This window comes from Falco peregrinus, chromosome Z (genome assembly GCF_023634155.1).
Source record: "Falco peregrinus isolate bFalPer1 chromosome Z, bFalPer1.pri, whole genome shotgun sequence".
In the NCBI taxonomy this organism is placed as follows: Eukaryota; Metazoa; Chordata; class Aves; order Falconiformes; family Falconidae; genus Falco; species Falco peregrinus.
Window position 1 is genome coordinate 60,012,746 of NC_073739.1, and position 15,103 is coordinate 60,027,848.

At 37.3% G+C, this 15,103-nt stretch overlaps 1 protein-coding gene across 1 annotated transcript in view; it reads right to left on the reverse strand.

The window, feature by feature from the left end:
• Positions 1-4,591: 4,591 nt before the first annotated feature.
• Positions 4,592-15,103, reverse strand: part of ARSB (arylsulfatase B) — a 67,379-nt gene continuing 56,867 nt past the window's right edge. The window contains exons 7-8 of the mRNA XM_055791569.1: positions 5,531-5,659; positions 4,592-4,972 (exon numbers count right to left, since the gene is read on the reverse strand). Coding sequence (XP_055647544.1) covers positions 4,707-4,972; positions 5,531-5,659 — 395 coding nt within the window. The 3' untranslated portion in view covers positions 4,592-4,706. The remainder of the gene's footprint in view (positions 4,973-5,530; positions 5,660-15,103) is intronic.

Sequence of the window (15,103 nt, forward strand, 5' to 3'; positions counted from 1 at the left end):
TCAGCAAGATTTAAAATGCAGATTGTAGGACACAGAGAAAAGAGATCATATAAAAGCTCTGCCTACCTCTGAAATTAAAATTAGACATTCTTTAATCTTTTCTAACTTTAGCCAAGGAGCTGACATTAATGGGAGACTCAAACACATTAATTACTTGAGTTTTTACAAGTTAGTTGATGTTTCTTTTCTATGAAATTGTATATCAGCATAAAAAGAACAGTACCTGTATTAAAAATATCATTAACAAAAGTTCCCACTTTTGTGGATAAACTAACACCTTTCCTCATGTAACGTGAGTGTCAAATACTGAAGGACACAGAGAAATATAGGGCAGAAATTCCCCCTGCCCTCAAGTCCAGTCCCTTGTTATTATGGTAACCACAGCCTGTAATTGCTACTATAAACTAAAATATTTTATGTGGGTATTGACTGAGGACAGTTAGCTTTCTAGTCTTACCTGTCTGTTTGTGTAAACAGAGCGCTAAATAAATATGCACTATGGAATAAAGGACAATTCGAAACAAGTGTGAGACTAATGTGAATTCATTGGATCTACTTGCCTTATATACTGAGGAATGGCTGTCAAGTTCTCCATCTGCATTTTGATTGCAAGAACAAATTAACCAACACATGCTGAATGAATGAGGACTAATGTACTAAACATCTTTAGTTTAGAATAGAACCTCTGATATTTGGATGATTTATCTCAAAAAGGCATTTGAAGGCCAACCTGTATCATTAATGCATAATATGCAGAAATAGTAACTCTAAAAGTTGCACAAGGTGATTTGACATTGTAGTCTTTCAGAATCCTGTATTTCAAACCATATTACTAACTATATGCTACAGAAAATTAGGATATGAAACTTAAAGTTGCACTAAATGTAAAGTTATCAAATAGCATAAATCATTATATTGGTATAAAATAAACAAACTGCAATAATTAGGAAAGGGAACTGCAATAAAGGTTTTTCTAGAGCTACTGAAGGAAGATGCAAACTTCATCAAGGTGATGGAATACTTTATAATAAGGTTTTGTTGCTTAAGTTTTCCATCCCTTGATGCGGTCAGCAAATAACAGAGCCTGAGCCTCAGTTGTCATAAAGAATCTTCAAAAGCTCAAAAGTGAAATGCTGCTGTGCTCTGAAGCCTTTTTGGATCTCTCAAATTTACAGGACAACATACTCATTATTTTATAAGCTCATTAGGAAAGAAAACAAACACACATACACATCAAACAAGGGCTCAGTCCTCCTCGTACAAACTCATCTAACATGAATTCACTAATTCATGAGGTTTCTAACTCATAAGTTGTCTAATTCATAACTCATAACTCACGCATCTATGAGCAACATACTTATCTAGCTGATGATGAGTGCTCATCCTTCCCCCCCTGTCACAACACAGGCCTGCCCTCTATCACAGCGGGAAGCATGAAAACCTCAGCGGTCCACCTGCTGTAGGATGTGCTTCAAACGCCTTTTGGGTAAGCTGAGGTATTTATACTTTCCAGCTTGGAAGTTTGGTCTATGTTATTTCCATAAGTTAGTGGATTCTGAAGGAACTGCCAATCAATAGCAAGGATTATGGCCACTGGAGACCGCAAGCTGCAGGTGATAATGGCTGTGTAATGACCTGTAGTCCTTCATGTGGGCTGCCTACATGTTGCTCTCATTTTGACTTAGTGGCGCTGCTCCCAACTCACATCAGGCCTTTGCATGAGCTGTGTGTTAGCTAAAATCTGAGCTGTTGAGTGAACAGTTACACATGATAGAAAGAAAAGCTTAAATGTATTTTGTGAAATGGAAAAACATGATCAGGTATCAGTTTGGACATCATCTTTGCAGAACATATATATTCTTTTTGATATTTTAAATACGTTGGTTAATATGAAAGTTGCCAAATGTAGTATAGTAAGACCTTCTGTCATAGCATATGTATTTCACCAGTGAAAATTGAAATTACCTGGGAGGAGGTCACAAACAAAACAAATGATTCTTCACACAGTGTCTAATTAAATTGTGGAAATGTGTGACTGTGTGAATACCAACAGTTTACAAGGTATTGTAAAGCTGTGCACTATGCCCAAAGACCCCAATGGAAAGGTTGTGCAACCTCATGGAAGAGAAAACTAAAGCCAACTAAAGATATAGAAGTTAAATCTCTGAGGCTCTGAGCAATTGTTTAGAAGGTGAGGGACAATTTGTAGAGCTTATCAAAGAGAAAACTGAAGCCAACTAAAGTTATAGAAGTTAAATCTCTGAGGCTCTGAGCAATTGTTTAGAAGGTGAGGGACAATCTGTAGAGCTTATCAGATGTGCTGGCCCTGGCCGTATACTGCTGCAACCATCTGCTTTCAGCCACGGATGGCTGATTGCAGAAGGATATTGAACCTTGGTCTGAAACAGAGTTCAAAACATCCAACCAGACCACAGAGAATATACATTTGCCCACTATAGAAGAATTATTTCATCCCAAACAATTTTTCTTCTTTCCCCATCTTCATGGTTGAAGACAGTGAAAGAATTAGAATAGAAAAAAGTACTGAAATAAAGAAGCAGAAGTGACAAAGGAGAGAAAAAAACATGAGGCTCTTTGGGAAAAAGACAAACAGCTGAACAGGCTTTTGGAGAGCTTTAGCTTCATTTAAACTTGTAGGAAATCAAAGGTGGAAAAGGCAAGCTAGATTTAAGACAGTGTAATGGAGAATCAACTGTACCAGAAAGCAGGAATTTCTGCTCATTTTTATATGCATTTTAAGTTTTCTTAAGTTTCATCTTCTTCATGTTTTATCTTTCAATTATAAAAAATGTACAAATTCTGTCAAGTCTGTCTCTTCATGAATCTGTTTGCTAACAATTAGAACAACTATTCTGAGGGGAACACTGGGAAAGGTGTGCAAAATTTAGTGCAGTTTACAGGAGTTGGTCCTGGAGCCAGAAAACAGGTAATTAGATCCCTACTTTCTGGAGAGGATAACAGGTAGAACTCTGCAGCCTGAGAACTTGGCTAAGGACACTAAGAAGCAGTACCAGAACTCTGGCCAGACTCAAGGTGTGAGACATTGTGAGAACTGGTGGGTTGATCTTGCAACAGTTTGATGAGTAACTGAGAAATACTGCTTGGTATGGTTTCTTCATGGCTGAGAGCCCACTTCAGGGTGAAAAGTCTCTACTATGGTAATAAAGAAACAAAATCTGAGTGAAAGGGTACTCACCAGGCAGGCAATAAACGTAAGGTTTTGTTCATCACAGAATCATGGAATAATTCATGCAGAAATTCATGCCCTTTGGAGGTACCTGGTTGTTCCTCACCACTACCACCCAAGCAGGGCCAACTTTAGGGATAGATGACACTGCTCAGGATCCTCTCCAACCATGGACTGAACACTCCTAGGATATGGATGTTGTAGCCCTGCAGTTACTGTATTTCATTAACCTCATGGTGTGATAGTTTTTTTCCTAATATTGAATTGGAATGCCATGTGTACCTTATATGCCTTTCAGCCTTGTGCACCTCTGAGAAGAGTCTGGCTTCATCTTCTCCATGCTCTCATGTTAGGTAGCTGAAGCAGCAATTTCCTCTTTCTTCTCCAGCATAAACTAACCCATTTCTTCAGCCTCCCCTTCTTTGCCTTCCTTCCCATGATCATCTTCATGGTGCTCCACTGGACTCACTCCAATTTGTCAATACTTTTCTTGTACAGGGAAGCCCAAAATATGATGTTATGCTCCAGTGCTGAATAGAGAGGAACAGACACTTTCCCTGATGTGGTGCCTACATTCTTGCTTACACAGAACGACATGTGGTTGGTCTTCTTCACTAAGAGGCCCCATGGCAACTCTTGTTCTATTTATTATCCAGCAGGATGCCTAGATTTTTTTCCCCCACAAAAACACTTTCTATCTGGTCATAGCCCATCATGTACTCCTGCATGGGGCTGTTTCACCCCAAGTGCAGGACTCTGCCTTTGTTAACTTCATGAAGTCTTTTTTCACCCATTTCTTCAGCCTGTGAAGATCCCTCTGCCTGACAGCCCTGCACTCCAGTTGACCACCAGTCTCTACACCCATTTGATACATTAACAGTGAATAAGGAATAGGGATTTTGCTGGTTTCTGGGAGGTTTTGGGTTTTTTTACTGTGGGTGATTTCTATCTGTTCCCTTTTCTGGATGGAGGTGCATGTTAAAGGCAAAAATTATTATGTCAACTGTTGGAATTTTTTCGTATTCTTTACAGATATGTAACAGCTTCCAATACAATTTGTCTTCTGGACAAACATGAAAACAAAAATCAGTTTATTCCACAAGAAGGATGCATTCAGCATGTCTCTGCTGCCATGATTCCTGGCAGCTTTTTAAGAAAAGTAAACTCTTTCAAGGTTTTTAACTTTCTTCATTAATTTTTTTTTTTAATCATTATTGGTTAATTATCATTAAAAGTGTATTCTGGACAAAGAATATTTGAACAACAGATTTATAATTTTGCCAATATTTCACATACAATTGCTAAGAAGGAGAGAGGGGGAAAAGACCAAAATAAGGTTCCCAACATATTTGAAGAGTAAGAAATACTGAATTACTCAAGGAATAAGTTCATAATTAGCAGTAGTTTAATGAACAAGGTAAGAAATACGTGACTAGGACCCTGAGTCCATAAACCAGACTCTGCTACAGGGGTGTTCTGCAGGATGCAGTGCTGTGTACTACGCCCAAGGACCCCAAGCCCCTGTTGCTGCTGGATCACAGCGGGGATCCTCATCAGGGTAGAACACAGGCACTGAACGTTTATAATAATACTGAAGCCGTGACAGCAGTTTTTCCACGACATGAGGATATTTTTCAGACAAATCATTTTTCTCTTCAGGATCATGAACAATATCAAACAGCCAAAGTCTCTTTGTCGGTGGATCAGATGACTCAATTTTTGACTCATTGAACAAAGATGGTGGAGGGAACCAATGGCTACAGCCTGCAGAAACAGGAACAGACCAAGGGTTAATTCTCATATATGGACCAGCGGTGTGGAGATGTAGTTATACCGTAATCAACAAATTCACTAGGTCCTTTGACAAGCCACTGGACAGTGATTGTTGCTGCATTCCTTAACTCTAGCCTGGCAACAGAGTCTCTCTGGTCCAGGCCTACCTATACAGGAGTCCTATTTATACAAAAAAGGTGCACCATTGGGATTCAAACTTCCACGTCACTTAATTTCATATCAATTAATTTCATGGACTTTCTTCTTGGATTCCTTGATCTTTATGGGTCCCTTGCAACTTGAGATATTCTATGATCCTGATAGTTTCTACACTACTGTGAAAATAATTTGCATACAAAATATTTGCAAGATGAAAGATGATGTTGTTTGCATCTTGGAAGCGTCCCTTCTAGATTTTTGCACATGATCAAAAACCTGAGAAGTTAACAGAATAACTAAAAGAAATTAAAATATATTAAACAGAATTAAACTGTGTTTGAGGCAAGTGGGAGATATGACACACTGTACAAAATGGAGTTACTTCATTACCTGGATATCCAGTTAATAACTTCCATTTTCCATGTCGGATCGCTGCATGGATGGATATATTGAAAAGTGTATCATCCCATGGAGAAGAACTGCTCTGCGGTAAAGAAGTCCTGTTGTCAATTCCAAGACCTTAACGAAACAGTAAACTAAGTTAGGTACATTGCATATTAATGAAGTAATTTTTAGAATTATGTTGGAAAACAAAGCAGTATCATTAATTTATTTTTATGTATTGGATAAAAAATTTGTTATATAGATGTGCAAAGATCTGTGCTATGATTTACTGTATGTATTTAACTCAGAACTTAAACTGCACCTGAAAATGTTACCAGTGGAAAGTGTCATACCTGAGTCCAGATAACTGCACTCAGTTTGTATACAGATATTATACGCATATCTCATGTATCTACACTAAGAATAGTCATGATTGGAATTGCTAATTTTGCTCATATAAGTGTGTGTATCTTTTCCCAGTTAGGAATATAGGACTGAAAGATCTCCTGAATCAATGCTACTCCAGGGGACCAAGTACCAAGTCCTGAATTGTACCCACATGCAGAAAACTCTCTCTCTGAATTGAGCTGGCTAAAATACACACACATCCAGGTCTGGCCAGTGAGGTACTTCTGTGGGATGACACAGCATGAAGCATGTCTTCATGCTGTCTTTGGTAGAGTCACATATGATGTGGCCCTATATCCAGACATGACAGAAAAATCTGAAGTGTCCCCTATGTGCAATTCCCTCCCAAAAGAAAACCTGAAGCTCCTTATAGGAGGGAGCTCAGAAAAAGCCCAAAACATGCATACACCAGGGATGATCAGGAGACCAGTTCTTTACTGAAAACAAAGGGAGTCAGACAGACAGACTGCATATCAGCTTGCATAAACAAGCTGACAGTTTAAGACATGAAATATAAGAGGTTTATATTAACTATATGAGTTGATACCTGTTTACCAAAAGAATACCAGAAGGCAACTCTATAATCAGACTAGAAACAAGATACCAGGAGGTGGAGAGAAAACAGTGTTGATTTTCTGGCATCTTTCAAGAGGTCACTTTCAATCAGTTTAGGAAATTTGAAGGACTTAGCTGACAGATTTTTACCACTGAAATGAAAAAGAGAACCCATGCGATGGATTCTCACAATGATCATGTGAGAATCCAGTATTAGAAGCAGAACTAGAGGTTTCTAAAAGAGTAGATTCTGTACATCACAGTGGGGCAAATACACATCTGATAAGACAGCAACAGAAAGTTTGGAAAGGAAATGCTGGGACAAAATCTCTCTATTTTTTGTGAAGGTCCAGTTAAGTTTCTACTTTATTACTGTGCTTCACACTTTCAGTCAGTTTTTCTTTAATAAGTACTTTTTGTGCATAACCAAGTTCCCTGCTTACATCTGACTTGTATAATGCTCCCAGATAAGGTACTAAGGGGGACTTGATGCAGAGATTATGGAGGATTCAACTCATCTTAGATCATGAAGCACTGAAGATGAAGGTCAAAAAAACCCAAACCCCTGTAAAAACAAGGGGTTCATAAATACCCCCAGAATAATCTCTTCTTGAAGATAAATCCACACACACCCATGTGATGTCTGTAGCAGATATGAAAGTTTAAAGATTAATATTGCTTACTTTTCAACATCATTGTTATGTATTATTCTGTCATACTGTTTGCATCTTTGCCATCTACTTTCTTAAAGAGCACAGTGAAAGACACTCAGCAGATCAAAACCCCACAGACATGTTTTTTAAACAATACATCTCAAAATCACAATATTAAGGGTTGTTCTAAAGGAAAAATTATGTGAGTTTGCATTTCTGATTTTAAGGTTTAGCATGGAGAATATGCTTCTGATTGCTGAGAAGCCATAGTATGTGAAGCCATAGTATTACACAAGGTGAATTACTTAACGTACTTCGAATAAACAGTATGAAAGATTGTATTTTTAGTTATACTTTGAAAAATATTCTTAGCATGCCATGCATGAGACCTACAATAAGACTCAAGAAGATAAAATAATTTTTACCCCCCCTTATTTAGCCCAGGTAAAACCAAACTCCTAAACTAAGAAATGCTTTTACCAGAGCTTGTACTTGAAGTTGTTAGGTGGAATATTATCTTTCTTGAAAAGAAAAAGATCAATTCCCTCATATTGAGCCATTATAAACAGAACTCTGTCAGTCATGTTAACTCACCCATTGCAAGCACTTGTCCTGTGCCAAAGAAATGTACTATTATTCAGACAGTATATTCAGACCAGTACTGTATTGCTTCCCAGGCAGTACCAGTCAACTTTTATCAGACACACCAGCCATTGAAAACAGACTGATGCTTGTTTGAATGCTCTCTACAGAGGATATTTATAGGACTGCCAGTTTATTACATTATATAAGCACCACATAGAGAACTAAGATAAATAAAAATATTGCTTAATATGAGTTTTCTTCCCATCATATGCCTTTCACTTTAAGCTCAGATATTCCTTCCTCACCCTGCATTTACCTGACTTTCTCCTCCTTGTCTTCAGCCCAGCTTTTAAGTTTCCACCTCTGTCTTCATTCTTCAGCTCAACCTTTCACCTAGTGCAGGTGGAATGCAAAATGCACAGGTAGCCTTCTCCCTCACTATATGAATTTTACAGGGATCCCTTTTCTGATTTGGCCAACTAAAGAAGTCACATTCTTTTTATTTCCTTTGCAAGATAAAACATTCATTCCCATCGCATCTAAGCAGTTTACCTCTACATCTGTTCTAGATTGTTGGTGTTTCTTTTTTTTTTTTTTTTTTTTTTTCCATTATGGGTGACCAGGCGGTAACAACAGCCTGTGGACTAATTCAGGAGTCAGAGGACAGATGCTTTTTGTCGACCTGTGTAATCCAGTCTGCCTTCACATGCCTGCATACGGTCCTTACAGACTTATATATTAAAAATTCAATGCTTTTGCTTGTGCAATGAGGCTAGAAATTACATTTTTCTGGCATTTGAGCTTGAGTATATCAGTGGCTAATGAAATACTAAAGCTTTTTTTTTACCTTAAAAGAAAAATCCCACTGCCTCTGCCATGAATTCTCTTATTTTCAAACAGAAGGCACTGCTTCCTGAAGCTCAATTTCAAAGCCTCACCATCTGCCATATTTCTTTTTCAGTAGTGTCTTGGAAAATAATACAACTTTTATTAGTTACAAAAGCAGTGAAATTTTATTCTGGTATTTATTTTCAAATATTTAATGCTACAATGAATGGATTGAAATATTTTAATGTTTTGTTTGGAGTTGTAGGTCATCAAAAATATTCAAATAGCTTTTACATCTCTATAGAAAACCAAATCCTTCAGAACCTGTTGCCCTTACTAAGCAACTTTGGAGTTTATATCATATTTCAAGACCATCCTTAGTCTTAACAATCTTTTTAAAAGGAATTGAGTGACCAACTTCCATTACCTGCAAAAGCAGTTTATATTCTAAATACTTTAAAAGCCTGGCCCTTTGCCACTTACGAAAACTTCAGCTTAGTTCTTTTATTCCCATTATCATACATTGTCTCTATAAACAGATGTATACTTCAAATTAGGATGTAAAAGCCTAAATAATTTTCAATCGCTAATTTATATCTTCAAGAGACCTGATTTTTCAGAAGACAAATGTCATCAACTCTGAAAAATCTATGCAAGATGCTCAGAAAGCATAAGTCAAAAATGTTAGTTGCATTTGCAAAAATAATTGCTGTTTTGATAACTTGAATAATCCACAGCATACTCTTCAGCCAGGATGTTGAAACATTTACTACTGGATAAGTATATAAATAACATTCTGAAAGACAACCAGCGAATACATGGGGCTTTTCTAAAAAGTGAATGATCTTTCAGTGCATTAAGCTGTGCTACTGCACAAAGTAAAACAAAATGGAACATAATGAACATAAGGCAAAAAAGCCAATCCTCACTGCATATACAGAAGAATGTGCTCTGAACAAGCTATTGCTATTTAGGAAAGAGTCTGTGAAGTTGTGATGAGCACATAATGCCCAGTGGCAGTCAAGAAAAGCAAAAGCAGTATTAGAAGTCGCAAAGAATTGGACACTATGCCAATCACCCAGATCCTTGTTGTGCTTCACAGAGGATACTGTGCAGTTTAGATCCCCATGTTACAAAATGGACACAGGAAAACCACGTGAGATACAAAGAGATGTGACAAAGAAGGTTAAAGCTATGGAACAGCTTCTGTGGGGACAATGGCTAAATAAATAGGTCTCTTCTTCCTCAAAGATGGATAACTGATGAGGGATGTGACACAGGTCTATGAAATTGTGTGGCCATAATAAGCTGAATAAGGAACAACTGGTCTTTTCTAATTGGGGTAGAATAAATTATGAAGTCACATGCTCAAAATAAACAACAATATATACTTCCTTATCACAAACCCAAACTCAGCATGGAATTCCTTTCCATGGGATGCTGTGGATGCCAGAATTTTATGCAGGTGGAGTGATAAAAAGGGTTCACAAAGTGGGAAAAAAATCCATCAAGGATTCTTATATCCAAAATCACAACCGAAAGATCGGGAGCTCCGTTAGCTGCAGGTGGGGGGGGTCAGGCAACAGAAGTATATTTATGTGCTTGCCCTCATACACTCCTTCCTACACAACTGCTACTCTCAGCAACAAAATGAGCTAGACAGATTTTTGGCCTAATCATACACAAGATGTTTTACCAAGTTACTTTTTCAGGACAAGCCAAATATTTTGTTTACAAAAGAAAGTGCTATGTCAAAGCAGATTTATGCAATCCCTTGTATTATCTTAATCCCTGTATACACTAAACTGAAAGGGTCAAAACTTTCACAAAAGATAAGTATAGAACCACAGAATCAAACAATAACTCAAGCTGGAAGGACCTACAGGGATCGAGTCCAACTCCCTGCTCCTCACAGAACCACCTACAACTAAACCATATGGCTAAGAACATTGTCTAGATGCTCCTTGAACTGTAACAGGCTTGGTGTCATTTCCTTGAGAAGCCTGTCCCAGTGACTGACCAGCATCTCAGTGAAGAACCTTTTCCTAGACTCCAATCTGAACTTCCCCTGACGCAGCTTCATTCCATCTCCTCGTGCCCTATCGCTGGTCACCAGAGAGAGGAGATCAGCACCTCCCCTCCTCTGCCCCCCTTGAGGAAGTTGCAGGCTGCGATGAGGTCACCCCTCAGCCTTCTCCAAGCTGAGCAAACCAAGTGACCTCAGCTGCTCCTCATAAGTATTGCCCTCAAGGCTTTTCACCATCTTGGTTGCCTTCCTCTGTAAGCATATGATTCATATCGTACAGGTTAACTGTAGTTTTACAAATATGTGAACATCATGAGTCACTTCTAGATTACTTTCAGTGCTAGTCTTAAAAGGAGGGATAATGTAAAGAAATGAAAATATTAATTTGTACTAGCAATGGCTTCCAATGCACAGATCAGTCCATACCACTGCAGACAAGTCAGTTCTTTGCTTAAGGCTTGTTTTTCACTTATACCAGAACATAAATCAAGAGGAAAGAATTTAAATAATGGATTCACGCTAGCTTTATACTACTGTGATAGATCAGAATCTGATACCTACATTATTTCCTGCTTTAGTCAGACAATTTTAAATTTAAAAAAGCCCCTACAATTTACATAAAATGTTACAAGTGGCAGGTTTTGCCATACTGAAGAAGATACTTGGTACATTAAATCCAGCAGTGTGTCCCAAAAAGTACTTAGTAACTGGTGATTCAAAGTAAAATAGAAAAGATAAATCAAAACTGCTTACTTTGCCCAGCTATCTGTTCTTTCACTTCACTTTCTAAGCACAAGGAAGATCATAAAAAATGATGCAATGTGCTTAGCTCTGGTTTTTTTCCTCCCAGCCTTTCAAAAAAGCTCTTCTGACCTCATTCAGTATCCCATGTGTACTCCTGATTTAACACATCATTCAGGTTAGGTGGGTAGCTCTTCCAGAGAAAAAAACTGTCTTCCCATGTATTTCTGCATACACTTAAGCCTTCTGCTTAACTCATTAGTTTACCTGTCCAACTGGGCAATGATTTCTGGGGGGAGAACACAGGAAGAAACATTTCTTCACATTTCTTCCCTAGTGATCAAATGTATGCTTGAGAATCAATCATCTACTCCTTTGTACATACAATCTTATTTTCCTATCAGAAACTTAACTAAAATTAAAAAATACTAATTTATCTGACCACCATGAAAAAGACAAAAATATCTGAAAATCCATTTCTTTTCTGTGTAACTCAAAACCTTCTAAATTCTTCTACTACTTCTGTGCACCAAAATAACTTTGTGACCCTTTGAAAAAAAAAAAAGAAGGGCTGATCCAGTTTTACTACATTTTACAGCTTTAGATGTCTTATCAGAAGCCCTCTACTCCTCTTCCTGTATGGGGCCTATAAATCCAGCTTGTTTATTTTCCTAAGTCTTATGATGTTCCCGACAGATTTCACTGATAGACTCTGAAATATTTTATATTCAGTCAAGAACAAACACTGGGAAAAAGAAAAAAAAAAAAAAGCAGTTTTCCTAATGCAAGCAAAATAAAAAAATAGCAAAGAGAACAATAAAAAGCCACTGTAACACAGTACTTGGTAGGCAGGCTGGGAAAATTCAGATCTGTCACATATTTGCAAATATTTCCTATCATTTATTTCAATCTTTTGCTTTCTACTTTGCAAAGCACATATTTCAACTACCACATAACCATAATTTGTAAAAAAAGGTATAAGGATAGGCAACACCCATATTGTGTAAATTTGCAAGGTTAGAAAAAAATAAAAAAGGTACAATGTGATTTTTTCTTTTTAAAAAAAAGAAACCCTCATTCTTCAGTCTAAAAGATAAATTTGTGGAAACATTTTATTAAATGTAATATATTTCTTAAGAGTATATTCATTTAACCTTTGGTATGTAAATTTTAATCATAAGAAGGAAAACGATAAACTGCAAATTTTCAGCTGAGATTTAAAAAAGGGAATATATATTCTTTATCTATATATATAATATTTGCACAGATCTAATAAGCATAGATCAATTACCCTTCTCAGTCCTCTAGCTCTCCTTCCTTCTTTCAAAGAGACCAACTCAAGCAACTGGTAGAAACCTAAAATGTGGAGATACAAATAGACAGTACACCCAAAAATAAAATATTCTGCCTTAAGTCTATGATTAAGATGATGAAAACGATCCATGTTGAGAAGTTTCTTGGTTGGTAAGAGATCAAAAGGCACACAGTTCTCTCTAACATGCCATTTAGTGAGGTCCTGACCACAAGATTTAAAGGATCCAAAACAATATTGCTTGAGGCATGCTACATTTCTGTACGCTGTGGTCTACAATACTAGTGTGCAGGGAGGCAATGTTTGGTACATGACAGCAATGTTGTAGAAAGGCAAATGAACATTAACTTATTATTTATTTAGGAGACAGAGCCCTGCCCAAAGAGTTAATCTAAATAGTTTAAGTGATTGTCAGATTTACTGTTTCTTCAATTTTCCAATACCCTACACAGTAATAAAAAAATTATTTCATAAGCAACTACAGATAATCAGTGCCCTTCATGGTCAACACAAGCAACTGAAGCTTCTACTTATGTTTTTTCATCTGCAGAACAGGGATGTTAGAAGTTACTGACTTTTGCAGTGTATTTCCAAAAGGAAGCAGTGACAAAATATCAGCATTCTCTATATTTCAATTTATATGACAATACATTGTAGCGGCAGCTTCAGCCATATGACAGGAAAAATACAATCACAAAAAGCTCCATTTAACTGCAACCTGCTTGATGGAAAAGACTGAACAGCATGCATTAAAAAAAGCCACAAAACCTAGGGTGAATTAAGATTTTAGATGGCTCACACTCTTCCCAGTGCAAATTAGAAACACATCTATATAACAATACACAATATATCTATATAACATATATATGTTCTGTAATATATAATATAATCTATATAATGAAAACACAATAATAAGTACCTGCTACTGTTTTACAGGTGTAAAGTACATTTAAGAGTTTTCAGCCAAAGCAAGTATATCACCAATATTTCCTGTAACACAAGTGTCTGTGCATATTACACTACCTGGATGTCTAAATAGTTTGATACCTCACAGTTTACAATGCATGCCACACAGAGGATTCCCTAGGTATTCTCTTAGCAACTAAAAATTACCTCTGTAGTCCTCAAGACTTCCAGTTTAGCACAAATTTTGTGCAGCAATGCAATACTCCCTATCAGTTATTTGGTATTTCCAATCCAATATCTAAATAATACATAACATGTTCCATACAGAACACAAATTTTCTTCTCATACCTCATGGCCATCTCGGCCAAGAAACTAAGCAACCATGGGACAAGAGGAAAGAGCCTCATGGGGATACAAAAGCATCTAGTAAAACTGGAATCAAAAGTTTTGATTTCACACTGCAGAGGCCACCACTGGATTCCTAAAAGAATTTGTGCTGGGATCCATACTGTTGAACATATTCCAAATGACCTGGAAAAGGGACTGAACAGTGAGATCACAAAGCCTGTGGATGATCGTAAGTTATTTAAAGATGACTGTAAATAATGACAGAAGGCCCTTATGAGACTGGGTGAGTAGGCATTAAATAGGCAATGAAATTTAACTTAGATACAGATAAAGTGATGCATGTGTGAAATAACAATCCAAAATTCACATATAAAATTATGGCTTGTATATCACCCATAACTGTCTGAGAGTGAAACCTTGGGCTCGTCACAGATTGAGCTGATGCTTTTTCACAATTAAGACAGCACTGATCAAAAAGAAAACTGAGTGCAAGGAATTAATAGAAAAGGGCTCATAATCAAAGCAAAAAGTTCTATGCAACTGGAAAACGGTAGTTCTAGTCTCCCCATCTCAAAAAGAATACAGTATGGCTGAAAAAGTACAGAAACCAGCAACAAAGTTGGGTGACATGCAATCTCTCATGAATTAAAATCCTCTGCCAGATGTACATTCTGCTTAATTAAATTTGTATGTTCTATGAAACTCCAGGGACCAGGCTGCTTCCATCCCCTGCATGACCTAAGGTTCTTCCCTTCTTGTGTGATGTTGAGCCGAATGCAATCAAATAATCAAAACCTTATTTTTTTAGTTGACAGGGGACATATCAATGTAACACACAGGCCATATAGTTAGAGTGCTCACTGCTCAGACCTCAGGAAGTATCTTGAGTGAAACCACATCATCTTGGTAGTTGTTAGCATATTCAGTGTGACTGCAGGCCCTACCTGACCTGACTAGACATCACCTACAATGCAAAACAGCACTACCACACAGTGTGCACCTACAGTGAGAAAATCTCATACATGCTGGAACACTGGGTAAGACATTCTTTACTCAGGAAATTCATTGTCTGCTTTTGCCAGTAACAGTCATATTCCAACCAGACTAGACCACATTCTCTGAACAAATAGGGTCTTGGTTACATTCTCAAAATCAATTACATGCCCTTTTTTTCAATCACTTAAGATGTTTTGTCAAAAACCCTCACATTACTCTA